We start from the raw sequence: 26,927 nt of genomic DNA on the forward strand, positions 1-26,927 counted from the left end.
CCAAAGTTTGCTATAATACTCCTGTGAAGCGCTTTGGGGTGTTTTATTATGTTAAAGGTGCTATATCAATACAAGTTGTTGTTGTTGTTTCTTTCTTTCTTCCTTTGGATGCAAAATGGAAATCCTCCAGTTGGTTGGGATTTGGCCAATGGTCATATCCAAGTACAAAAGGATTTAATTAATCTTTGGCAGCCATGTTAATTTAACATCGTATCACTTGTGTTTGCTATCAAATAGGAATGTTAATCTACTATTCCCTTAATATCTACTCTTTGACCTGCTCTGTCTGAGTGAGACAGATCCGTGTACACACACATTTACATTGCTTTCTCTATTAAAGGTAACTTAAATCAAAATTACCATGACAACTCACTTGCTTACAATGTCAGAAAGCCACTCTGGAATTTGTACCTTGTCAAGCATTTTTTACTGAATGCTAGCCATTTCCCATTCATATGAAATCCCATACTGTATCTGCATCTGTTAGATTTGACATTCACACAATCAATCTAAATGTAATCAGCCTCTTGGGGGAAATTCTTACTGCTCATAATGCTGCTTATAATATTTGGCTCCTTTAGGGCAAAATTGAAAGTAAATCCCTACGATGTGCAAAGGCTTTTTATGTCTTAGATACAGGAAACTTTCTGATATCCGGCACTGACGGGACCGAGCTGGTGCCGTAACATCAAAAGTGCCGGACATACCAGAGTTAATGTTTAAACATACGAACTGAGAAGCTCCGTGTGAATCAACAAACCCTGTTGCTTAGCAACAGCTTCAAAACAGTCGGCTGCAGCTGCAAGCGTCTGGAGCTGAAGCTGTTGCTATAGCTACAGACCTTGCAGTGCTTGACTGGGAAAAAAAAAGCAACGAGAACTAAAAAAAATATAGAAAACGGCTCCTGATTTTTGCCGTTAGATCGAGTATTCCGGACATATAACCTCCGGATAAACCAAAGTTTCCTGTACCAGTGTAAAACTCTGACAAACTGCCTATGGCCTGTTGCATTTATTCCTCCTTGGGTGTATATTAATGAACTAATAAGCTGCAGGAAAATGCAGTCCACAGCTGCAGCTGACCCAGGACAGGAATATCAAGTCACCTCTCTCCTCATAGATGCAGTGCACCACCAGTATGCTGCACCAGTTTGGTGCCCAGGGTGACTCCAAGAGGAAAAGCTCCCCTTTAGTTCCCATGGCACTTAGAAGAGCGGGGGAGTTATCCTCGGTGTCCTGGCCAATATTTATCCCTCAATCAACATCACTAAACAAAAACAGATTATCTGATCATTATCACATTGCTGTTTGTGGGCGCTTGCTGTGCGCAAATTGGCTGCTGCATTTCCTACATTACCTCAGTGACTACACTTCAAAAAGTACTTCATTGGCTGTAAAGCGCTTTGGGACATCCTGCTGTCGTGAAAGGCGCCATATAAATGCAAGTCTGTCTTTCTTTTCTTTCAGCAATGTTGCTAGGTAACCTATTTTACTTGTTGACCCTTGTCATTTATGTTAGGAATAAAGAAATGTTCCAGCATTAACTTGTTACGCTGTTTCCCTCAACAAAACATAAATTTTTATATTCCAGAGAAGTCTAGTAATCCAATGGCAATAATTCCATGCACTAGAACAACTCTGGGCATGATCCCTTCTCACACCACTCCCTCCGCATCCTCCCCCCCCCCACCCTCCAAAAGAATGCATGGCTTTTAAGTAAATAATAAATTTACTGAATTAAGTGATCCAGATCATACCCACTTCGTGGCACATGGCCTAATGTCAATTGGAGTCATAAGCCTGACATATTTGTAAAATCTCATTATTTTCTGTTTTATACTAGGCATCTATGTGCTATTAAATGGATGGCTTTCAAGCAAGATGGGTGGTAATGTTTTGACATCATTTGGAGAAGGGGAGGGATTAGTGTTGGCAAACTCTATTTGACCCATTTCCAATTGTAATCAGACTCTGTAGTTCCATGATCTTTTGACCTATAGCTATTATGTGCAGGTGGCTGCAAGTGAGGTACAAGGCAGTAATTGAGTCAAGGGAATGTGGCAATGCCATAAAATGCAAGAGCAAAGCAGAGCTGTTTCCTGGTCACCAGGGCCCTGACATTCAATTACTACACCCTGTCCCTTCCAATTGTATTTTATTCTTTATAATATATACTAGGTAATGTTTAATTTATTTTCTGAGCTCATGCATTTGCTATCCATGTGTGTTTTTGTCGTGATAAAGTTACTCACAACTGACAGAATAACACAATTTATGTCGTTACATTTTGTTTTTCAAAATAAGTGAAAAAAGATTTGGAGAATGCTTTTTCATCAAAACTGTGACCTCTTAAGATTAGCAGATTTGTTAGAGAAGGGCTGTCCAGGTCAGTGAGTGACTTGCGCCCCCAAATCCCCAGCAGCAAAGTACACAAAGCCCAAACAACTCAGTCCTAACTGAGCAACTATTTCTTCTGACGCAGGGTCATCGACCTGAAACGTTAACTCTGTTTCTCTCTCCATAGATGCTGCCTGACCTGCTGAGTATTTCCAGCATTATCTGTAACTATTTCCTATTTGCTGGTTTGTTAGAATTAAATTGGCCTGGATCTTTGCAAAAGGTTATTTTTAGTGTTGTCACCTCGTTTGTGGATAAATCAGAACACCATGACAGAGACATTAAACAAATATTTTGAATCTGTCTTCACAGTAGAAGACACAAAAAAAACAGAAATAGTGGGTAACCAAAGGCCCAGTGAGATTGAGAATCTTAAAGTAATTAATATTAGTAAAGAAAAAGTACTGGAGAAATTAATGGGACTAAAAGTCAACAAATCCCCATGACCTGATGGACTACATCCTAGGGTTCTCAAAGAGGTGGCTTCAGAGATAGTGGACGCATTGGTTGTGATCTTCCAAAACTCCCTAGATTCTGGAACAGTCCCAGTGGATTGGAAGGCAACAAATGTAACACCGCTATTCAAGAAAGGAGCGAGAGAGAAAACGGGGAACTACAGGCCAGTTCGCCTGACATCAGTCGTCAGGAAAATGCTGGAATCCATTATTAAGGAAGTGGTAACAGGGCACTTAGAAAAACATAATATGATTAGGCAGAGTCAACGCGGTTTTATGAAAGGGAAATTGTGTTTAACAAATTTATTTGTTTTTTGAGGATGTAACCAGCAGGGTAGTTGAAGGGGAACCAGTAGATGTAGTATATTTGGATTTTCAAAAGTCATTCGATAAGGTGCCACACGAAAAGTTGTTATACAAGATAAGGGCTCGTGGGGTTGGGGGTAATATATTAGCATGGATAGAGGATTGATTAAAGGACAGAAAACAGAGTAGGAATAAACAGGTCATTTTCAGGTTGGTAGGCTAGTGGGGTGATGCAAGGATCAGTGCTGTGACCTCGGCTATTTACAACTATATTAATAAGAACATAACATAAGAAGTAGGAGCAGGAGTAGGCCATACGGCCCCTCGGGCCTGCTCCGCCATTCAATAGGATCATGGCTGATCCGAACCTAGACTCACGTCCACTTCCCTGCCCGCTCCCCGTAACCCCTTATTCCCTTATCAGCTAGGAAACTGTCTGTCTCCGTTTTAAATTTATTTACTATCGCAGCTTCCACAGCTCTCTGAGGTAGCAAATTCCATAGATTTACTACCCTCTGAGTGAAGAAGTTTCTCCTCATCTCAGTTTTGAAAGGGCAGCCCCTTATTCTAAGATTATGCCCCCTAGTTCTAGTCTCACCCATCAGTGGAAACATCCTCACCGCATCCACCCGATCAAGCCCCCTCACAATCTTATATGCTTCGATAAGATCGCCTCTCATTCTTCTGAATTCCAATGAGTAGAGGCCCAACCTACTCAACCTTTCCTCATAAGTCAACCCCCTCATCTCCGGAATCAACTGAGTGAACCTTCTCTGAACTGCCTCGAGAGCAAGTATATCTTTTCTTAAATATGGAAACCAAAACTGTACGCAGTATTCCAGGTGTGGCCTCACCAGTACACTGTATAACTGCAGCAAGACTTCCCTGCTTTTATACTCCATCCCCCTTGCAATAAAAGCCAAGATTCCATTGGCCTTCCTGATCACCTGCTGTACCTGCATACTAACCTTCTGTGTTTCATGTACCAGGATCCCCAGATCCCTTTGTACTGTAGCACTTTGCAGTTTCTCTCCATTTAGATAATAACTTGCTCTTTGATTTTTTCTGCCAAAGTGCATAACCTCACACTTTCCAACATTATATTCCATCTGCCAAATTTTTGCCCACTCACTTAGCCTGTCTGTGTCCTTTTGCAGGTTTTTTATGTCCTCCTCACTCACTGCTTTCCCTCCCATCTTTGTATCGTCGGCAAACTTGGATACGTTGCACTCGGTCCTTTCCACCAAATCGTTAATATAGATTGTAAAGAGTTGGGGTCCCAGCACTGACCCCTGCGGAACACCACTAGTTACTGATTGCCAACCCGAGAATGAACCATTTATCCCAACTCTCTGTTTTCTGTTAGATAGCCAATCTTCCACCCATGCCAGTATATTGCCCCCAATCCCATGATTTTTTATCTTGTGCAGTAATCTTTTGTGTGGCACCTTGTCAAATGCCTTTTGGAAGTCCAAATACACCACATCCACTGGTTCCCCTTTATCCACCCTGTTACGTCCTCAAAGAATTCGAGCAAATTTGTCAAACATGACTTCCCCTTCGTAAAACCATGCTGACTCTGTCCGATTAAATTATGCTTATCCAAATGTCCTGTTACTGCTTCCTTAATAATGGACTCCAACATTTTACCAACCACAGATGTTAGGCTAACTGGTCTATAGTTTTCAGCCTTTAGTCTGCCTCCCTTTTTAAATAAGGGCGTTACATTAGCAGTTTTCCAATCTGCTGGGACCTTTCCTGAATCCAGGGAGTTTTGGAAAATTACCACCAATGCATCTACAATCCCTACCGCTACTTCTCTCAAGACCCTAGGATGTAAGGCATCAGATCCAGGGGATTTATCCGCCTTTAGTCCCATTATCTTACCAAGTACCACCTCCTTAGTGATTTTAATCGTGTTTAGCTCCTCCCCCCTATAGCCTCCTGTTTGTCCAGTGTTGGGATATTTTTAGTGTCCTCTACTGTAAAGACTGATACAAAATATTTGTTCAGCGTTTTTGCCATCTCCATGTTCCCCACCACTAATTTCCCGGTCTCGTCCTCTAAGGGACCAACATTCACTTTAGCCACCCTTTTTCTTTTTATATAACTGTAGAAACTCTTGCTATCTGTTTTTATATTTTTTGCTAGTTTACTTTCATAATCTATCTTCCCTTTCTGAATTAATCTTTTAGTTATTCTTTGCTGGCTTTTAAATGCTTCCCAATCTTCTATCCTCCCACTAGATTTGGCTACTTTATATGCCCTTGTTTTCAGTAGGATACTATCCTTTATTACTTTACTTAGCCACGGATGGCTGTCTTTTCTTTTATGCCCCTTTTTCCTCACTGGAATATATTTTTCTTGAAAGTTGTGAAATATCTCCTTGAATGTACACCACTGCTCATGTACCGTCTTACACTTTAATCTATTTTCCCAGTCCACTTCAGTCAACTCTGCTCTCATACCTTCATAGTCTTCTTTATTTAAGCTTAGTACGCTGGTTTGAGATCCAACTCTCTCGCCCTCCAACTGAATTCGGAATTCAACCATGTTATGGTCACTCATTCCAAGGGGATCTTTTACTAGGACATTTTTTATTAATCCTGTCTCATTACACAGGACCAGATCTAAGATTGCCTGCCCCCTGGTTGGTTCAGTTACATACTGCTCAAGGAACCCGTCCCTAATGCACTCTATGAACTCTTCCTCAAGGCTGCCCTGCCCAATTTGATTTGTCCAGTCAATATGAAAGTTAAAATCCCCCATGATTATAGCTGTTCCCTTATTACAAGCCCCAACTATTTCCTGATTTATACTCCGACCAACAGAGTTACAACAAGGCCTATAGACTACGCCCACTAGTGACTTTTCCCCCTTATTATTCCTTATCGCCACCCAAACTTTCACTATCCTGATCCTTTGACCCAATATCATTTCTCACTATTGCAGTGATTCCATCCTTTATTAACATAGCCACCCCACCTCCCTTTCTGACTTCGATGAAAGGATAGACAGAGTATAATGTATCCAAGTTTGCTGACAATACAAAGCTAGGTAGAAAAGTAAGCTGTGAGGAGGGCACAGACCCTGCAAAGGGATATAGACAGGTTAAGTAAGTGGGCAGGAAGTTGACAGATGGAGTGTAATGTGGGGAAATGTGAGGTTATTCAGTTTGGTAGGAAGAATAGAAAAACAGAATATTTTTTAAATGATAAACTATTAAATGCTGGTGTTCAGAGGGATTTTGGTGTCCTTGTACATGAAACACAGAAAGGTACAGCAAGCAATTAGGAAGGCAAATGGTATGTTGGTGTTTATTGCAAGGAGGTTGGAGTACAAGAGTAATTGTACAGGGCTTTGGCGAGACCAGACCTGGAGTGCTGTGTACAGGAAGGATATACTTGCCTTAGAGGGGGTGCAACAAAGGTTCACTAGATTGATTCCTGGGATGAGAGATTGTGTAGAATGGGCCTATACCCTCTGGAGTTTAGAAGAATGAGAGGTGATCTCATTGAAACATATAAGATTCTGAGAGGGCTTGACAGGGTAGATGCTGAGAGGCTGTTTCCCCGGCTGGAGAGTCTAGAACTAGGGCTCATAGTCTCAGGATAAGGGGCCAGCCATTCAGGACTGAGATGAGGAGACATTTCTTACTCAGAGGGTTGTGAATCTTTGGAATTCTCTACCCCAGAGGGCTGTGGAGGCTGAGTTGTTGAGTATATTCAAGACAGATCGATAGATTTTTAGATTCTAAGAGAATCAAGGGAGAAGGTGAAAGTGTGGGAAGGTGGCGTTGAGGTTGAAGATCAGTCATGATCTTATTGAATGGCAGAGCAGGCTCGAAGGGCATATGGCCTACTCCTGCTCCTATTTCTTATGTTCTTATGACCTGTCAATATTAGCAACTTGAAGTACAGGTAGACTACCCTTTATCCGGACTTCCGAAAACCGAAACCCTCTAAAAACCGAAGGTTTTTTCGTTCAGCGTAAGTCGTGCGTACGACTTACGCTGAACGAAAAAACCTTCGGTTTTTAGAGGGTTCCGGTTGCGGAAGTTCGGATAAAGGGTAAGTCGTGCGCACGACCCCCCGCCAGCCCCGACAACCGCCGACCCCGCCAGCCCCGACAACCGCCGACCCCGCCAGCCCCGACAACCGCCGACCCCGCCAGCCCCGACAACCGCCGACCCCCCCGCGGACCCCGCCGGCCCCGACAACCGCCGACCCCGACAACCGCCGACCCCCCCGCGGACCCCCGCGGACCCCGCCGGCCCCGACCCCCGCCGACCCCGACTGACTTACGCTGAGCGTCAGCGTAAGTCGTGCGCACGACCCCCCGCGGACCCCCGCCGACCCACCTTCCGAAATCCGAAATTCTCCTTTATCCGAAACTCGGCTGGTCCCGAGGTTTTCGGATAAAGGATAGTCTACCTGTATATGCAAATTAATGGTAAGCGGCGTCAGAGGTCACAATTTCGCCAGCGGCGGTGGGATCGCGGCAGGAGAGGTGGTTAGCGGGTTCCAATCCCGTTCCCGCTCTGTAAAATGGACTTTCCGTTAATAGGGCTTGTTAAGCCTTCCCTGCGGGGTTCCCAGCCAATTAAAAGGAAACTGGTCTGATGACGTCATTTGATGATGCGTCATCGGCCAGTTTCCTTAAAGGGACCACAGCCACATTGAGTTTGACAGTTGTGCTGTCAGTGTTCTACAGCATTGAGGTGCTGCAAACACTGACAAGCACTGCACAAAGGTGCACGGCTGCACCCAGGCTTTCGCATGACTCCCTCCATATGCTTATGGAGAGAGTCACAGCACGCAGGGAGGTTCTGTTCACTTCCAAGGGCGGTAGAGACCGCCCCAGGAGACCAACACAGCCTGGTTGCACATTGCACAGGAGGGCAAAAGCAGGGATGCCGTCAGAGTACCTGGCTGCAGTGGCGCAAACCTTTCAATGATCTCAGTAGATCACGAAACGTTACTGCAAAGCCACACTCAACCTCATCCTGCTGTGCCTCTCATCACATCCCCATCACTCTGCCTTCCCTACCCTACTCCTGCACATCCTTAACTCACACCAACTTACCTTGCACCTCCACCCATCCCTCTCTATCTACATTGGGATAGATTGGGAGAAGGGGAAGTGTAACGAGACCTGGGCGTTCTTGTGCACCAGCCGCTGAAGGTAAGCATGCAGGTGCAGCAGGCGGTTAAGAAGGCAAATGGTATGTTGGCCTTCGTAGTGAGAGGGTTCGAATACAGGAACAAGGATGTCTTGCTGCAGCTGTACAGGGCCTTGGTGAGACCACACCTTGGGGTAGATTTTCCCGAACCTGTCGGGAAGAAGGCGGGACTTCCCCTTTTGGGCGTGTGTGCTGTGAGGAGGATGCCGAGAAACTCCAGTATGATTTGGACAGATTGGGTGATTGGGCAGATGCAGTATAATGTGGATAAATGCGAGGTTATCCACTTCGGTGGCAAAAACAGGAAGGCAGATTATTATCTGAATGGCAATAGATTGGGAGAAGGGGAAGTGCAACGAGACCTGGGTGTCCTTGTGCACCAGTCGCTGAAGGTAAGCATGCAAGTGCAGCAGGCGGTTAAGAAGGCAAATGGTATGTTGGACTTCGTAGCGAGAGGGTTCGAGTACAGGAACAAGGATGTCTTGCTGCAGTTGTACAGGGCCTTGGTGAGACCACACCTTGGGGTAGATTTTCCTGAACCTGTCGGGAAGAAGGCGGTACTTCCCCTTTTGGGTTTTTGACCCGCCTACTTCGACGTCCGGCCAATCCGCGCGATTTTCCCTTGATTGACCTTGTTAAGCCCGCCCAGCGGGCTCAGCAGGCCAATTAAGGGCCACCCGGCAACAGGTGACGACACAGACTGCAATTTCACCTGTCAAGAGTTTTTGACAGATGAAATATCAGTGTTTCACAGCTGTTTGAAGCTGTGAAACACTGACACTCTGAGTTCTACCATGAGTCATTCTGCACAGGCTCAGTTAGAACTCTTACCGGCACTCAAAGCTGAAGGCTGTCACTTTTCACAGATCGCAGCCATTCAGCTTTCAGTTCCGGCTGAGTGATGGGCTTCCGACGGCTACAGGAAGAAAGGCTGTTAAGGTAAGTACAGGTAAGTAAAAGTTCTTTACACACTTTAGACACACCAAACACACTTACCTTTACACTCATGCACCCATCACTCACCTGAGCACCGACATCGCGACCCATCCAACTCCTTCAACCCGACGGCCCGCCTGCTCTAACCTGGCGTGGTTTGGAGCCGTCGGGAATCCCACACGAAACCACTCAAAATAGGGATTAGGCTAAAAACTGCCTGTTAACTACCTGTTAACAGGCAGTTAATTTGCACTAATCCCTTCTCGCCTGGTTTCGGCGGGTCCCAGTGCGGGGCGGGTACCTGCCGCCCCTGAAACTTACGTGGGGCGGGGTTTTGGGCGGGATGGTGTCAGGACCCCCAAATTCGGGATTTTTCCCCCCCCCACACGCCTGAAACCCTGCCTCACGGCTCCACGAAAATCTAGCCCCTTGAGTATTGTGTGCAGTTTTGGTCGCCTTATCTGAGGAAGGATGTTCTTGCCATGGAGGGAGTGCAGCGAAGATTCACCAGGCTGATACCTGGGATGGCAGGAATGATGTATGAGGAGAGATTGGGTCGATTGGGCTTATACTCGCTGGAGTTTCGAAGAATGAGAGGGGATCTCATTGAAATTTATAAAATTCTAACAGGACTAGACAGACTAGATGCAGGAAGGATGTTCCCGATGGCCAGGGAATCCAGAACCAGGGGTCAGAGTCTAAGGATAAGGGGTAAGCCATTTAGGACAGAGATGGAAGAGGAATTTCTTCACCCAGAGAGTGGTGAACCTGTAGAATTCTCTACCACAGGAGGCAGTTGAGGCCAGTTCATTAAATATATTCAAGAAGGAGTTCGATATTGTGGTGTATGTGCCTTTAAGTGCAATTGTGGTGTATGTGCCTTTAAGAGCCCCAGGTGTGCGTAATGCCGGTAATTGCCACTTGGGCTATATAAGCCTGTGTATTGTGTATATCCTTTAGAACCCCCCCCAGACTTGCTTAGTAAATACCTATGAACCAACTCCTGTCTTTGGTGTCTTTATCTACACACGGACACTACAGTGGCGACGAAGTGGAAACGGACTTACCTGCAATTCGGCAGCACCTCAAGGACATCGATTCCTCCAGCGTCCAGAAGACTCAAGGAAGTTATAGAAACTGTGGTTTCACCAGCTGTCCAAGCTGGTGGCAGGTACTGCGCTAATCCTTCCTGGGCGTCAGGCTGGGGCTCCAGCGTCGGGCTCTACAGCTGAGACAGGCAGCGAAATCGGAGGGAAGCAATAACGGACTGGGAGGGTGCACTCGGGAGACGGCCGGCGCGGCAAGCAGGTTTAGACCTCCGTCGGGAACGAGTCTCCAACAGTGAATAAACGGAAACCACAGTAAAACAGCGTTGTTATCGGTAGCAGCGGCGGGAAAGCGCAGGAAGCGCCATATCGTTGCTACAGAGAAAAAAAAAGCGCGGGAAGCGCCATATCTTTTTTTTCAAATGCCTAAGTCTGGCAATATGGATGCTTTTGATAACGAAACAGAGCCTAACTTTGGCAATATTGATGTTTTTGATAACAAGATAGAGAATTGGACCACATATGTAGAAAGAGTGGAGGTGTTTTGCACCGCAAATGGAATAGAAGATGAAAAAAAAGCTTCAGTGCTTCTGGATCTAATGGGCGCAGAAACATACAAGCTGTTACGCAACTTAATCACTCCAGCCGAACCGATGGACAAGAATTTTGAGGAGATTGTTGATACCCTACACTGCCAATTCGAGGCAGATTCTCTGCAAGACAAATTCATCTGCAATCCCCTAAGTGTAGAAACACAAAAAAAGGTATCTTCTGGAAAAGATTTAACACTGGACAAGGCTTTCAGTGCAATAGGAGCGGCAAAGATAAATCAAAGGCCACAGGACTTCGGCACCCATGAAATGACACGGGGTTTCAAGAGATGTTATCGCTGCGGCAGATCCAACCATGACCAGAGGGATTGCTGGTTCAAAGAAAAAGCATGCAGGCGATGCGGAAAGATGGGACACATTCCACGTGTATGCCGATCTGAAAATAAAAAATCCACTAACGGGAAAAGAATCAATAAGGAAAAGCACAGAAAGGTACAAATGATGACGGACAGTAGCTCCAAAGACCAGAAGAGCGATAGCGACTCCGGGAACAAGAGACTAAGCTCTCTCAAATTACATAATGTAATTGCCAATGAAGATTACCAGACCATTTGGGTTACCCTCATAATAGCAGGGTCCCCAGTTAAAATGGAGCTAGATACAGGATCAGCTCTAACCGTAATAAATCGACGAGATTACGAGAGGCTATTTTCGCATATACCTCTAAAAGACACATCCATTATCTTAAAAACATATACGGGGCAGAAAGTATACCCCAAAGGAAAAATAAAGGTGCCTGTGGTATACAACGGCAAAGAAATACAAAAGTTGTATTTATACATTCTACAAGATGGTGGTCCACCGTTGTTGGGACGTGAATGGATAAGGAAGATACGTTTAGACTGGCACTCCATTCAGGCACTGACGGTGACCAGTAAGGAAAAAAACAAGGATGACATCATACCTGAATGATTAAAAGACATCTTGGCCAACGCCAAAGAAGTGTTTCAAGAGAAACTAGGAACCTTGAAAGGCATCACCGCCTCAATAAAAGTGGAAGATGCAGCAATTCCAAAATTTTTTAAGGCAAGACCGGTGCCATACGCAATACGTCCGGCAGTCAAGGCAGAGCTGGAGAATTTGGAAAAGGCAGGCGTATTATCCAAAATAGATTGGAGCGAATGGGCAACACCCATCGTTCCAATCATGAAAAAAGCATTGAAAAATAACTCTGAGGAACAGAGAAAAATTCGCATCTGTGGGGACTTTAAGGTGACTGTAAACCCGGTCCTTCACACGGTACAGTATCCTCTTCCGAGGATAGAAGATATTTTCGCCTCACTATCCGGAGGAAAACGTTTCACAAAAATTGACTTGGCACAGGCATATCTACAGATGGAGGTTGAGGAGACCTCTAAAAAGTATCTCACAATAAACACACACAAAGGCCTGTACCAGTACAATCGACTGGTTTTTGGAGTAGCATCAGCTCCAGCTATCTGGCAAAGAGCTATGGAGCAAGTCCTGCAAGGGATTCCGGGGACTCAGTGTTACCTAGACGACATCCTTATAACAGGAGAAAACGACAACGAGCACCTTGCCAATTTGGAGCAGGTGCTCACTAGGCTGAAAGAACGGGGCCTACGAGCAAATCGCCCCAAGTGCGAATTTTTCCAAAATCAGATATCATATTGTGGCCACATAATTAATAAGGAAGGGTTGCATAAGTCACCTGAAAAAATTGAAGCAGTTATAAAAGCCCCAGCACCTGAAAATGTTTCACAATTGAGGTCATTCCTGGGATTAATAAATTATTATCATAAATTTTTACCGAACTTATCAACTATTCTACACCCTCATAATGATCTTCTACACACAGGAGTGATTTGGAAATGGAACGAAGACTGTAAACGTGCCTTCCATAAATGTAAAGACTTAATCACATCAGAGAAAGTTTTGGCTCATTACAACCCATCACTACCAATCAGACTGGCGTGCGATGCATCCCCTTACGGCATAGGAGCGGTATTGTCCCATAGATTCCCTGATGGCTCGGAACGGCCGATAGCTTTTGCGTCACGCTCATTGAACTCAGCTGAGCGTAACTATTCCCAGATAGACAGGGAAGCACTCAGCCTGGTATGGGGAGTGAAGAAATTTAACCATTACCTACACGGACAAAAATTTACCTTGCTGACTGACCATCAACCCCTCATCTCCATATTCAACCCTAAGAAAGGTGTCCCCATTATGATGGCACAAAGACTACAGAGGTGGCCCCTTTTTCTAGGGGCACACCAATACAACATTGAATACAAAGGGTCAAAACAGCATGGGAATGCTGACAGTTTATCGCGCCTGCCGTTGCCAACGATAGAAGAGGCACCTACAGTAGACCCAGTAGAGATATTCCACTCTACCATAGTGGAATGTCTACCGGTGACAAATTCTGCCATTGAAAGGGAGACCAGAAATGACCCTACTCTCTCACGGGTCTACGATTTAACAATGAAGGGATGGCCAGCACATGGCGAACCACTGTTGCCAGCATTCTCGCAAAGAAGAGAACAGCTGTCAGTGTGCCGAGGAACCTTGATGTGTGGATCCAGAGTGGTGATTCCACCCAAACTCCAGGATAAAGTGCTAAAGGAGCTTCACGAGGGGCATCTGGGTGGAGTGAAAATGAAGAACCTAGCTAGGGCGTTTGTATGGTGGCCAGGTATCGATGGAGACATCGAAGACATGACCAAGAGCTGCCTAGGATGCCAGAAGGTCCAAAATGCTCCGCCACAGGCCCCTCTACATCCATGGGAGTGGCCCTCATCTCCCTGGCAAAGGGTGCACATCGACTTTGCTGGTCCATTTATGGACTCAATGTTCTTAATCACAGTTGATGCACACTCCAAGTGGCCGGAGGTAATAAAGATGTCCTCCACCACCACGGAAAAAACCATCACAGTATTAAGGACCATATTTGCCAGGAATGGGCTGCTGGAACAGATATGTTCTGATAATGGACCGCAATTTGTGTCCGAAGAATTCAGAAAGTTCTTAAAGAACAATGGGGTAAAGCACTACACGTCCGCCCCATACCATCCCGCCACCAATGGATTGGCTGAAAGGTTTGTCCAGACCTTTAAGAAGGCCATAAAGGCCATGGGTAATGAAGACATAAAACTTCAGCACAAGGTGGATAACTTCTTATTTGCATATAGAAATGCAACACATATGGTTACAAACCAAACTCCCGCCATGATGTTCTACAATAGAAACCTAAGATGCCGGCTGGATTTGGTCAAGCCCAACATCCGAAGGGACGTGGAGAACCGGCAGTTTCAGGGCATGAATGAAAGGCCAACTAGGGCCTTCCAGATAGGCCAACCGGTTTTGGCCCGGGACTACCGTACCGAGAAATGGCAGCCTGGAACTATCTGCACACGACTAGGACCACTGATGTATACCGTGGACATCGGAGAAAGCATAATAAGGCGCCATGCTGACCAAATCATCAAGTCATCCGAAAAGGGACAACCTACACCACCACGCTATACATCTAACGATGAAGTAGAGATACCCATATCTACCTCCGATCCGGTGATACTGGAACCCGATGAACCCGACACTGGCCTTCAAGCCGAATCAGCCTTGCCAGAAGAACCTACTACACCACCAGAAACTACTACACCCCCGAGGCGTTATCCGGACCAAGTCAGGAAGCCTCCTGAGAGACTAACTTATAATTAATTAATACAGCAAAGTATATTATTTTGCATATAACATGTAATTAATAATTACTTAAAATATGATGTACTAGTTAGCTAGAAGGGGAGGAATTGTGGTGTATGTGCCTTTAAGAGCCCCAGGTGTGCGTAATGCCGGTAATTGCCACTTGGGCTATATAAGCCTGTGTATTGTGTATTCCCTTTAGCACCCCCCCCAGACTTGCTTAGTAAATACCTATGAACCAACTCCTGTCTTCAGTGTCTTTATCTACACACGGACACTACAGATATATTTCTTAAGGCTAAAGGGATCAAGGGATATGGGGAGAAGGCAGGGACAGGGTACTGAATTTGGATGATCAGCCATGATCTCATTGAATGGCGGAGCAGGCTCGAGGGGCCGAATGGCCTACTCCTGCTCCTATCTTCTATGTTTCTATGTATCATTTCCCATCTCACTAGCCACCCCTCACACTCACCCTCATCCTAATGCAATCATACCAACTAACAACACACAAGGGTAGGCACTTGGGTGTTTTATGCAATGTTCATGTAAATTTTCTGTTAATGTGTTGTCATAGAGTTATACAGCACGGATAGAGGCCCTTCGGCCCATCGTGTCCGCGCCGGCCATCACGCCCTGTCTAATCTAATCCCATATTCCAGCATTTGGTCCGTAGCCTTGTATGCTATGGCATTTCAAGTGCTCATCCAAATGCTTCTTGAATGTTGTGAGGGTTCCAGCCTCCACAACCCTTTCAGGCAGTGAGCTCCAGACTCCAACCACCCTCTGGGTGAAAAAGTTCTTTCTCAAATCCCCTCTAAACCTCCCGCCCTTTACCTTGAATCTATGCCCCCTAGGTATTGACCCTTCTACTAAGGGAAAAAGCTCCTTAGTATCCATCCTATCTATGCCCCTCATAATTTTGTACACCTCAATCACGTCCCCCCTCAGCCTCCTCTGCTCCAAGGAAAACAAACCCAATCTGCCCAGTCTCTCTTCATAGCTGAAGCGCTCCAGCCCTGGTAGCATCCTGGTGAATCTCCTCTGCACCCTCTCCAAAGCTATCACATCCTTCCTGTAGTGTGGCGACCAGAACTGCACACAGTATTCCAGCTGTGGCCTAACCAGTGTTTTATACAGCTCCATCATAACCTCCTTGCTCTTATATTCTATGCCTCGGCTAATGAAGGCAAGTATCCCATATGCCTTTTTTACCACCTTATCCACCTGTTCCGCCGCCTTCAGGGATCTGTGTACTTGCACACCCAGATCCCTCTGACCCTCCGTCAAACATTGAAATCTTTAATTTCAACACTTTGCCTTATTGTACAGATCTGTGCTCACCTTTGGAAGTGGCTTAGTGAGTTGCAGCAAATGCTCAGGCATAAGGGTACCCTCCCCACAATGATGACGAGTGTGAAAGGAATGGCTTGGACATTGTAGCGATGCTTTATGGTGCTGATGTGGGGTGATGCCTACCTGGCGCATTATGTGGCAGCCTGGGTGTACAGCGTCAAGTGAAGTAAATCTGGCCATGGTGAGGCCATCGCTGGCCTCCCGGGCAGCAATGTTGTCGGGTGCTGATGCCCTGTGCCCTGTGCAGCATCAGGTGATTGCGGAGAAGGTTAGTATTGTTGTTGTGCCTGGTGATGTTGGTGTTGGGGCTGATTGTGGACGGATTCAGAGGACCAAGGTGAGATTTTTTCAAGGGCATCGATGTTGCTGGAATGGATGGCAGCTGAAGCTGAGATGACAAGTGGCGAGAGAGCTTGCTCCAAGGAGGGGACAGTGGATAGAGAGTTTACTCCAAACTGCATACAGCTCAAAAGTTTCCTCCAAGTCCTGAAAGCTCAAGCTTCTGACGTTGGAAAGTGATCAGCTGTGAAATGCTAGCTGCAAAAGTGGTATGAAAGCTGTCACCTATTCACAGCAATGGGGAGTCATAGAGAACCCGACCTACTTACCTGACGTGATCTCCGAACGACATGAACGCCATTAAAAATGTGGTATAATATAAAAAGGCTGGCAACATAGTAGTAAACAAGCACTTAACAAAGCAGATAAGTATCTTAAATGCCTCCCCCACTGCTTGGTTTCAGGTCTGTTCTGAAATCGCAGACCCGACACTTTGGAAACTTACATGATGACGGGTTCCCAACCCGCTGTCAAATATTTTGATTTTGACAGCGGACCCACCTCCAAACCCGCACTCTGAGCACCGGCAAAATTCAACCCTAAGTTTCTATGCGGCCTTCGTAGTCCATGATGTGCACTGTGCTGCTCACAAAGACAAAAAAGCTTGGATACCCTGATGTAGAATTTCCACAGGGTTCCCCAGTCTCCTGCTGTAACTTTGTCAGAAGATTGGTGGAAGCCTCAGGGAAATGGCATGAAGGGCCATTTACACTGTTTCTCTGAAGTTTCCACCGATCTTCTGCCCAAGTAATGGTGGGAGATCAGATGAGCCCCTGTAGAAATTCCAGACGCCCATGTTTAATGAAAGCCACAAGATTCAGTTGGAAAGCTCGCACTTTATGGAAAAAGGGAAGAGTGAATAGGCAGCTCAACACATTGGTGCGTCAGTATGCTGTTTGGGCCACAAATTTAAAACAAATTTCTTTTTAAAAAATAGAGTGTATAGGAAGTGGCTCATTTTCCATGTCTTTTGTATTCCCAGACTGAAGAGAAGCAAAAGAGACTATTTCACTCTGCCTAACTTCATTGAGGACTTAGCTCAATCTTCTAAATTCAGATCATAACCTCAGCCCCTATTACATTTTTACTTATATTTTTTATCCACACCTTTGTTTTGGCCTTCCCCGCCCCGCCACCTTTTTTTTTCTCAATCCCACATGGCAGCTGTCTCCCACTCTGCCAGCGCATTTCACACCTAATCTAAAGCTGTCTTTTGTCTCCACTAGTCCTATCACCATCTCGTCTCGTTTTGAATAACTCTTAATGTCTCTTCTCGTTTGTTCTCTCCCAGCCTGGTCTCTTAATCCATTTCATTCCCTGTGCCTCTTTAGTCTTGATAAAGGGTTTTTCACCCGAAACGTTGACTCTATTTTCTCTCCACGGATGTTGCCTGGCCTGCTGAGTTTTTCCAGCATTTTCTGTTGTTATTTCTAAATACCTATGTTGACCACAGCCATCAAAGACTTAACTAACGCCTAGTCACATTGTCTTGCAGGTCTGAACCAGCTGGCACCTGGACAGCAAAGGACTGTGACCTTGTTCACCGAAACACCACACACGTCCGATGTCAGTGTTCACAGCTTGGCATCTTTGGGGTTCTAATGGACAGCTCACACCGTGAGGTAAGTATTTTTGAAATGTTGGTGAATATTAATTCAAAACAATTTTGTTTAAGAGCTGTACCATATTATGTCTACACACGGAGCCTCCGAACAGCAGAACATAGGTTCATGACCCCAGTTTTGCCACAAAATGAGTATCTGATCATCACTGGGTGACGTCGTGTTGTATTAAATGCCAGGGCCATGGAGAAAAGGCATCAACAGGAATACAGATAACACCTGTTCCGTATCAATGGGGCAGTTACTGTAAGAAAACAAATTTCCAGCTGCAGATATCGAGTGCTTTTCTACCCCTCTCCCCTGGGTAAAAGAAGAATTTGTGCCTGACTTGACTTTTTGATTTTGGAAGGCTATAAGGTACATCTGAATACGTGGCTAGAGGAATGGTGCAAGGGGGAGGGATTCAAGTTCCTGGGACATTGGAACCGGTTCTGGGGGAGGTGGGACCAGTTCAAACCGGACGGTCTGCATCTGGGCAGGGCTGGAACCGATGTCCTAGGGAGAGTGTTTGCTAGTGCTGTGGGGGAGGGTTTAAACTAAAGTGGCAGGGGGTTGGCAACCTGATCAGGGAGACAGAGGAAAGGGAAACAAGGATAAAAGCAAAAGATAGGAAGGAGAAAAACAAAAGTGGCAGTCAGAGAAATCAACGGTTTAAATCAAACGTGGACACAGTAAATAATAATTCTAATAGGTCTAAGAGCGTTAAAAAAACAAGCCTGAAGGCTTTGTGTCTTAATGCGAGGAGCATTTGTAATAAGGTGGATGAATTGGCTGTGCAAATAGAGGTAAACCAATATGATTTGGTTGGGATTACAGAAACGTGGCTCAAGGATGGCCAAGACTGGGAACTCAACATCCAGGGGTATTCGATATTCAGGAAAGATAGGCAAACAGGAAAGGGAGGTGGGGTAGCATTACTGGTTAAAGAAGGGATTAACACAATTGTAATGAAGGATATTAGCTCTGATGATGTGGAATCTGTATGGGTAGAATTGAGAAATACTAAGGGGAAAAAAACATTAGTAGGGGTGGTATATAGACCTCCAAACAGTAAGGCGGTGGTTGGGGATGGCATTAAAAGGGAAATTAAAGAAGTGTGCAATAAGGGCACAGCAGTCATCATGGGTGACTTTAATCTATATATAGATTGAGCCAACCAAATTAGTAACAATACAGTGAAGGCGGAATTCCTGGAGTGTTTATGGGATGGTTTCCTGGACCAATATGTCGAGGAACCAGCCAGAGATCAGGCCATCTTAGACTGGGTATTATGTAACGAGAAAGGATTAATTAGCAATCTTGTTGTACGAGGCCCCTTGGGTCGGAGCGATCATAATATGATCGAATTCTTCATTAAGATGAGAATGAAGTAGTTGACTCAGAGACTAGGGTCCTCAATTTAAATAAAGGAAACTACGATGGTCTGAGGAGCGAGTTGGGTAGGATTGATTGGTGAATGGCAGTCAAAGGGTTGATGGTGGATAGGCAATGGCAAACATTCAAAGACCGAATGGATGAGCTACAGAATTTGTTCATCCCAGTTTGGCATAAAAATAAAACAAAAAAGGTGACTAAACCGTGGCTAACCAGGGAAATTAGGGATAGCATAAGATCCAAGGAGAGGACATATAAATTGGCCAGAAAAAGCAATAATCCTGAGGATTGGGAGCAGTTTAGAATTCAACAAAGGAGGACAAAGGGATTAATTAAGAAAGGGAAAATAGAATATGAGAGTAAGCTCGCAGGGAACATAAAAACTGACTGTAAAAGCTTTTATAGATATGTGAAGAGAAAAAGATTGGTGAAGTCAAGCGTAGGTCCCTTGCAGTCAGAATCAGGGGAATTTATAATGGGGAGCAAAGAAATGGCAGACCGACTAAATACATATTTTGGTTCTGTCTTCACAAAGGAGGACACAAATAACCTCCCAGAGATGCCGGGGAACATAGGGTCTGATGAAAGGGTGGAACTGAAAGAAATCAGTATTTGTAGGGAAATGGTGTTAGGAAAATTGATGGGACTGAAGGCCGATAAATCCCCAGGGCCTGATAATCTACATCCCAGGGTACTTAAGGAAGTGGCCCTAGAAATAGTAGATGCATTGCTAGTCATCTTCCAGAACTCGATAGACTCTGGAACAGTACCCATGGATTGGAGGGTAGCTAATGTTACCCCACTATTCAAAAAGGGTGGTAGAGAAAAAGCGGGGAATTATAGACCAGTAAGCCTGACATCGGTAGTGGGGATAATGCTAGAGTCCATTATAAAAGATGTAATAGCAGAGCACTTGGAAAGCAGTGACAGGATCGGACAAAGTCAACATGGATTTACAAAAGGTAAATCATGCTTGACTAATCTACTGGAATTTTTTGAGGATGTAACTGGTAAAATAGATAAGGGAGAACCAGTGGATGTGGTGTATTTGGACTTTCAGAAGGCTTTCGATAAGGTCCCGCATAAGAGATTAGCGTGCAAAATTAAGGCACATGGGATTGGGGGCAAGGTATTGACTTGGATAGAAAACTGGTTGGCGGACAGAAAGCAAAGAGTTGGAATAAACGGGTCATTTTCCGAGTGGCAGGCAGTGACTAATGGGGTACCGCAAGGATCGGTCCTAGGACCCCAGCTGTTCACAATATATATTAATGATCTGGACGAGGGAATTGGATGTAATATCTCCAAATTTGCAGACGACACAAAGCTGGGTGGGAGGGTATGCTGTGAGGAGGATGTCGTGAAACTCCAGTACGATTTGGACAGGTTGGGTGATTGGGCAGAAACATGGCAAATGCACTATAATGTGGATAAATGTGAGGTTATCCACTTTGGTGGCAAAAACAGGAAGGCAGATTATTATTTGAATGGCAATAGATTGGGAGAAGGGGAAGTGCAAAGAGACCTGGGTGTTCTTGTGCACCAGTCGCTGAAGGAAAGCATGCAGGTGCAGCAGGCGGTTAAGAAGGCAAATGGTATGTTGGCCTTCGTAGCAAGAGGGTTCGAGTACAGGAACAAGGATGTCTTGCTACAGTTGTACAGGGCCTTGGTGAGACCGCACCTTGAATATTGTGTGCAGTTTTGGTCGCCTTGCCTGAGGAAGGACGTTCTTGCCATGGAAGGAGTGCAGCGAAGATTCACCAGGCTGATACCTGGGATGGCAGGAATGACGTATGAGGAGAGATTGTGTCGATTGGGCTTATACTCACTAGAGTTTAGAAGATTGAGAGGGGATCTCATCGAAACCTATAAAATTCTGTCAGGCCTGGACAGACTAGATGGAGGAAGGATGTTTCTGATGGCTGGGGAGTCCAGAACCAGGGGTCACAGTCTAAGGATAAGGGGTAAGCCATTTAGGACTGAAATGAGGAGGAATTTCTTCACCCAGAGAGTAGTGAACCTGTGGAATTCTCTGCCACAGAGGGCGGTGGAGGCCAGTTCATTAAATATATTCAATAATGAGTTGGATATATTTCTTAAGGCTAAAGGGATCAAGGGATATGGGGAGAAGGCAGGGACAGGGTACTGAATTTGGATGATCAGCCATGATCTCATTAAATGGCGGAGCAGGCTCGAGGGGCCGAATGGCCTACTCCTGCTCCTATCTTCTATGTATCTATCTGGAATTTTGGAGGCAAGCAGGGTATTATTAAAGATTTGCAAGTATAAATATTTTCTAAAGCTGCTGAGCCCCAAGATAAGACGTTGTAATGTTGTTATCCATGATTTGGAGTGCATGTTTAAAAGATATTGGAAAAATTCAGTTGATTTGTGCCTCCCTTAGGGTGCGAACGAGGCGGGAATCAACTAGCACCCGGGCGCGGCACCGCTAACTCCTCCCGCAAAATTCAGCGGGAGGTTAGCAGTGGCGGTAACCATTAGCGCCCCACGGCGCTGCACCTCCGGCGATGACGTCATCGCCTTGCGCAGCGTCCCCTGACTTACCGCCGGACGCTATGTCCGACAGGGTCAGGGGGCATACGTGCGGCCGGGGTGGCCATTTTTGTTGCTGGCCGCCTGCCAGCACCTGCCCCCGCTGCTGTCCCTGGCCTCCTGTGACCTAGTCTTGAGCGTGGGCTCTTTTGCCGGCACTCCGATCCCTGGTGGCCCACCTGGGCTCCGGGTTGCGCTGCGAGTGAATTATCATGGCGCTACTGCAGGCCTCCTTCCCCTTATTAAAGGGGAGGGTTCTAACGCAGCGCAACCCGGAGCCCAGGTGGGCCACCAGGGATCGGAGTGCCGGCAAAAGAGCCCACGCTCAAGACTAGGTCACAGGAGGCCAGGGACAGCAGCGGGGGCAGGTGCTGGCAGGCGGCCAGCAACAAAAATGGCCGCCCCGGCTGCATGTATGCCCCCTGACCCTGTCGGACATAGCGTCCGGCAGTAAGTCAGGGGGTGCTGCGCAAGGCGATGACGTCATCGCCGGAGGTGCAGCGCCGTGGGGCACTAATGGTTACCGCCACTGCTAACCTCCCGCTGAATTTTGCGGGAGGAGTTAGTGGTGCCGCGCCCGGGTGTTAGTTGATTCCCGCCTCGTTCGCACCCTAAGGGAGGCACAAATCAACTGAATTTTTCCAATATCTTTTAAACATGCACTCCAAATCATGGATAACAACATTACGACGTCTTATCTTGGGGCTCAGCAGCTTTAGAAAATATTAATACTTGCAAATCTTTAATAATACCCTGCTTGCCTCCAAAATTCCAGATAGATACATAGAAACATAGAAGATAGGAGCAGGAGTAGGCCATTCGGCCCCTCGAGCCTGCTCCGCCATTCAATGAGATCATGGCTGATCATCCAAATTCAGTACCCTGTCCCTGCCTTCTCCCCATATCTTGGGACGCTGCCAGTAAATTTTGGGCGCAGGGGTGCTAACTTTTTCAGGGAGCTAAAAGTAGCGCCCCAAAGGGGGCGCGACCCAGTTTTTGCCCCCATTGCATTTTAGATGCAGTGAGCTTGAGAGTTTGATTAATGCTGCTTACTTTGCCATCAGCGACACACACCATCAAAAGAGAGAGTGTAAGCCGGAGACTTAGATAGCAACGCTGTTTTTGACAACAACATAAACACCTACCTTTAAAGGCAACCATTTTATTGGCCAAGGAAGCCTGAGCATTTGAACTGCTCATGCTCATTCTGTATAATCCAGCAAAGTAGTTTCACTTATTCTGTCCAGTAAATTGGCTTCTCTGGCCAATCATTAACAGTCACAAAAGTATTACTTTATAACGAGTATCTGTACTGTACCTTACCTAGGATGGCCTGAGGTCAAATGGGGAAAATAGTCAGTCCCCAATCAATCATATTCTTCACCTTCAAGAGTACAACATTTTTTTGCTCTCCCAATGTCAAAGTGAGTAAATGCACAGTATGGTGTGGTCTTGATGCACACAAACTAGTAAAGTCCCATGGTTGTGCTAAGTGAGCCAATTTCAGTTAAGGTGGGAGCACTCCTTTGTCTCATTCTAGAGATTAAATAAGTTGGGAAGATGCTGAGTGCAAAATGAAAGAGCTTTTTTGGAAAGAGTAATCAACGATAACACAAAAGGGCCTTTTTCTAAACTATACTTCCTTTGTGTTCTTTTTGTAAATGTCCCCTGTAGCAACTGGAAGGAGACCTGGAGACTTTGGCAATTGTCACCTACTCAACTATCAGTGTGTCTCTTGTGACACTGCTTCTCACTTTCTTCATCCTGACCTGTCTCAATGGACTGAAATCCAACACTCGCGGCATCCACTGCAACATTGTGGCAGCCATCTTCTGCGCAGAGCTGGTCTTCCTCTTGGGAATTAATCAAACGGAAAATCAGGTAAGGAAGGAGGCCAGCCTCCCAAAACAAAGTTTTTTCCACAGTCACTGCATCTTCACACAGCACGCAGGGGTATTGCTGCTTTAGAGTCATGGAGAGGGATGTGTCTCTGTACCTTATGTAGAACTAATTGATTTCCTGTCATATTACTTATGGACAATTTTTTTAATTCTCTGTCTTCCTGTAACTGTCTTTCTGCTTGTCTCTGATTCTAGTTCTGTCTCTTTCACTCTCTGTCTTTCTGCTTGTCTCTGATTCTAGTTCTATCTCTTTCACTCTCTGTCTTTCTGCTTGTCTCTGATTCCAGTTCTATCTCTTTCACTCTCTGTCTTTCTGCTTGTCTCTGATTCTAGTTCTATCTCTTTCACTCTCTGTCTTTCTGCTTGTCTCTGATTCCAGTTCTATCTCTTTCACTCTCTGTCTTTCTGCTTGTCTTTGATTCTAGTTCTATCTCTTTCACTCTCTGTCTTTCTGCTTGTCTCTGATTCTAGTTCTATCTCTCTCACTCCCTGTCTTTCTGCTTGTCTCTGATTCTAGTTCTATCTCTTTCACTCTCTGTCTTTCTGCTTGTCTCTGATTCTAGTTCTATCTCTTTCACTCTCTGTCTTTCTGCTTGTCTCTGATTCTAGTTCTATCTCTTTCACTCTCTGTCTTTCTGCTTGTCTCTGATTCTAGTTCTATCTCTTTCACTCTCTGTCTTTCTGCTTGTCTCTGATTCTAGTTCTATCTCTTTCACTCTCTGTCTTTCTGCTTGTCTCTGATTCTAGTTCCATCTCTTTCACTCTCTGTCTTTCTGCTTGTCTCTGATTCTAGTTCTATCTCTTTCACTCTCTGTCTTTCTGCTTGTCTCTGATTCTAGTTCTATCTCTTTCACTCTCTGTCTTTCTGCTTGTCTCTGATTCTAGTTCTATCTCTTTCACTCTCTGTCTTTCTGCTTGTCTCTGATTCTAGTTCTATCTCTTTCACTCTCTGTCTTTCTGCTTGTCTCTGATTCTAGTTCCATCTCTTTCACTCTCTGTCTTTCTGCTTGTCTCTGATTCTAGTTCTATCTCTCTCACTCCCTGTCTTTCTGCTTGTCTCTGATTCTAGTTCTGTCTCTTTCACTCTCTGTCTTTCTGCTTGTCTCTGATTCTAGTTCTATCTCCTTCACTCTCTGTCTTTCTGCTTGTCTCTGATTCTAGTTCTATCTCTTTCACTCTCTGTCTTTCTTTGTCTCTGATTCTAGTTCCATCTCTTTCACTCTGTCTTTCTGCTTGTCTCTGATTCTAGTTCTATCTCTCTCACTCCCTGTCTTTCTGCTTGTCTCTGATTCTAGTTCTATCTCTTTCACTCTCTGTCTTTCTGCTTGTCTCTGATTCTAGTTCCATCTCTTTCACTCTCTGTCTTTCTGCTTGTCTCTGATTCTAGTTCTATCTCTCTCACTCCCTGTCTTTCTGCTTGTCTCTGATTCTAGTTCTGTCTCTTTCACTCTCTGTCTTTCTGCTTGTCTCTGATTCTAGTTCTATCTCCTTCACTCTCTGTCTTTCTGCTTGTCTCTGATTCCAGTTCTGTCTCTTTCACTCTCTGTCTTTCTGCTTGTCTTTGATTCTAGTTCTATCTCTCTCACTCCCTGTCTTTCTGCTTGTCTCTGATTCTAGTTCTATCTCTCTCACTCCCTGTCTTTCTGCTTGTCTCTGATTCTAGTTCTATCTCTTTCACTCTCTGTCTTTCTGCTTGTCTCTGATTCTAGTTCTATCTCTTTCACTCTCTGTCTTTCTGCTTGTCTCTGATTCTAGTTCTATCTCTTTCACTCTCTGTCTTTCTGCTTGTCTCTGATTCTAGTTCTATCTCTTTCACTCTCTGTCTTTCTGCTTGTCTCTGATTCTAGTTCCATCTCTTTCACTCTCTGTCTTTCTGCTTGTCTCTGATTCTAGTTCTATCTCTTTCACTCTCTGTCTTTCTGCTTGTCTCTGATTCTAGTTCTATCTCTTTCACTCTCTGTCTTTCTGCTTGTCTCTGATTCTAGTTCTATCTCTTTCACTCTCTGTCTTTCTGCTTGTCTCTGATTCTAGTTCTATCTCTCTCACTCCCTGTCTTTCTGCTTGTCTCTGATTCTAGTTCTATCTCTTTCACTCTCTGTCTTTCTGCTTGTCTCTGATTCTAGTTCCATCTCTTTCACTCTCTGTCTTTCTGCTTGTCTCTGATTCTAGTTCTATCTCTCTCACTCCCTGTCTTTCTGCTTGTCTCTGATTCTAGTTCTGTCTCTTTCACTCTCTGTCTTTCTGCTTGTCTCTGATTCTAGTTCTATCTCCTTCACTCTCTGTCTTTCTGCTTGTCTCTGATTCTAGTTCTATCTCTTTCACTCTCTGTCTTTCTTTGTCTCTGATTCTAGTTCCATCTCTTTCACTCTGTCTTTCTGCTTGTCTCTGATTCTAGTTCTATTTCTTTCACTCTCTGTCTTTCTGCTTGTCTCTGATTCTAGTTCTATCTCTTTCACTCTCTGTCTTTCTGCTTGTCTCTGATTCTAGTTCTATTTCTTTCACTCTGCCTTTCTGCTTGTCTCTGATTCTAGTTCTATCTCTTTCACTCTGTCTTTCTGCTTGTCTCTGATTCTATTTCTATTTCTTTCACTCTCTGTCTTTCTGCTTGTCTCTGATTCTAGTTCTATCTCTTTCACTGTCTGTCTTTCTGCTTGTCTCTGATTCTAGTTCTGTCTCTTTCACTCCCTGTCTTTCTGCTTGTCTCTGATTCTAGTTCTATCTCTTTCACTCTCTGTCTTTCTGCTTGTCTCTGATTCTAGTTCTGTCTCTTTCACTCTCTGTCTTTCTGCTTGTCTCTGATTCTAGTTCTGTCTCTTTCACTCTCTGTCTTTCTGCTTGTCTCTGATTCTAGTTCCATCTCTTTCACTCCCTGTCTTTCTGCTTGTCTCTGATTCTAGTTCTATCTCTTTCACTCTCTGTCTTTCTGCTTGTCTCTGATTCTAGTTCCATCTCTTTCACTCTCTGTCTTTCTGCTTGTCTCTGATTCTAGTTCTATCTCTCTCACTCCCTGTCTTTCTGCTTGTCTCTGATTCTAGTTCTGTCTCTTTCACTCTCTGTCTTTCTGCTTGTCTCTGATTCTAGTTCTATCTCCTTCACTCTCTGTCTTTCTGCTTGTCTCTGATTCCAGTTCTGTCTCTTTCACTCTCTGTCTTTCTGCTTGTCTTTGATTCTAGTTCTATCTCTC

General features: G+C 45.1%; 1 protein-coding gene across 1 annotated transcript in view; it reads left to right on the plus strand.

The window, feature by feature from the left end:
* celsr3 (cadherin, EGF LAG seven-pass G-type receptor 3) overlaps positions 1 to 26,927 on the plus strand; it is a 383,004-nt gene that overhangs the window by 283,352 nt on the left and 72,725 nt on the right. The window contains exons 23-24 of the mRNA XM_086001957.1: positions 17,789 to 17,915; positions 23,517 to 23,723. Of these exons, the coding sequence (XP_085858083.1) occupies positions 17,789 to 17,915; positions 23,517 to 23,723 (334 nt within the window). The remainder of the gene's footprint in view (positions 1 to 17,788; positions 17,916 to 23,516; positions 23,724 to 26,927) is intronic.

Source organism: Somniosus microcephalus, chromosome 11, assembly GCF_052327205.1.
Source record: "Somniosus microcephalus isolate GS21.2 chromosome 11, FLI_Smic_1.0, whole genome shotgun sequence".
NCBI classification, from domain to species: Eukaryota; Metazoa; Chordata; class Chondrichthyes; order Squaliformes; family Somniosidae; genus Somniosus; species Somniosus microcephalus.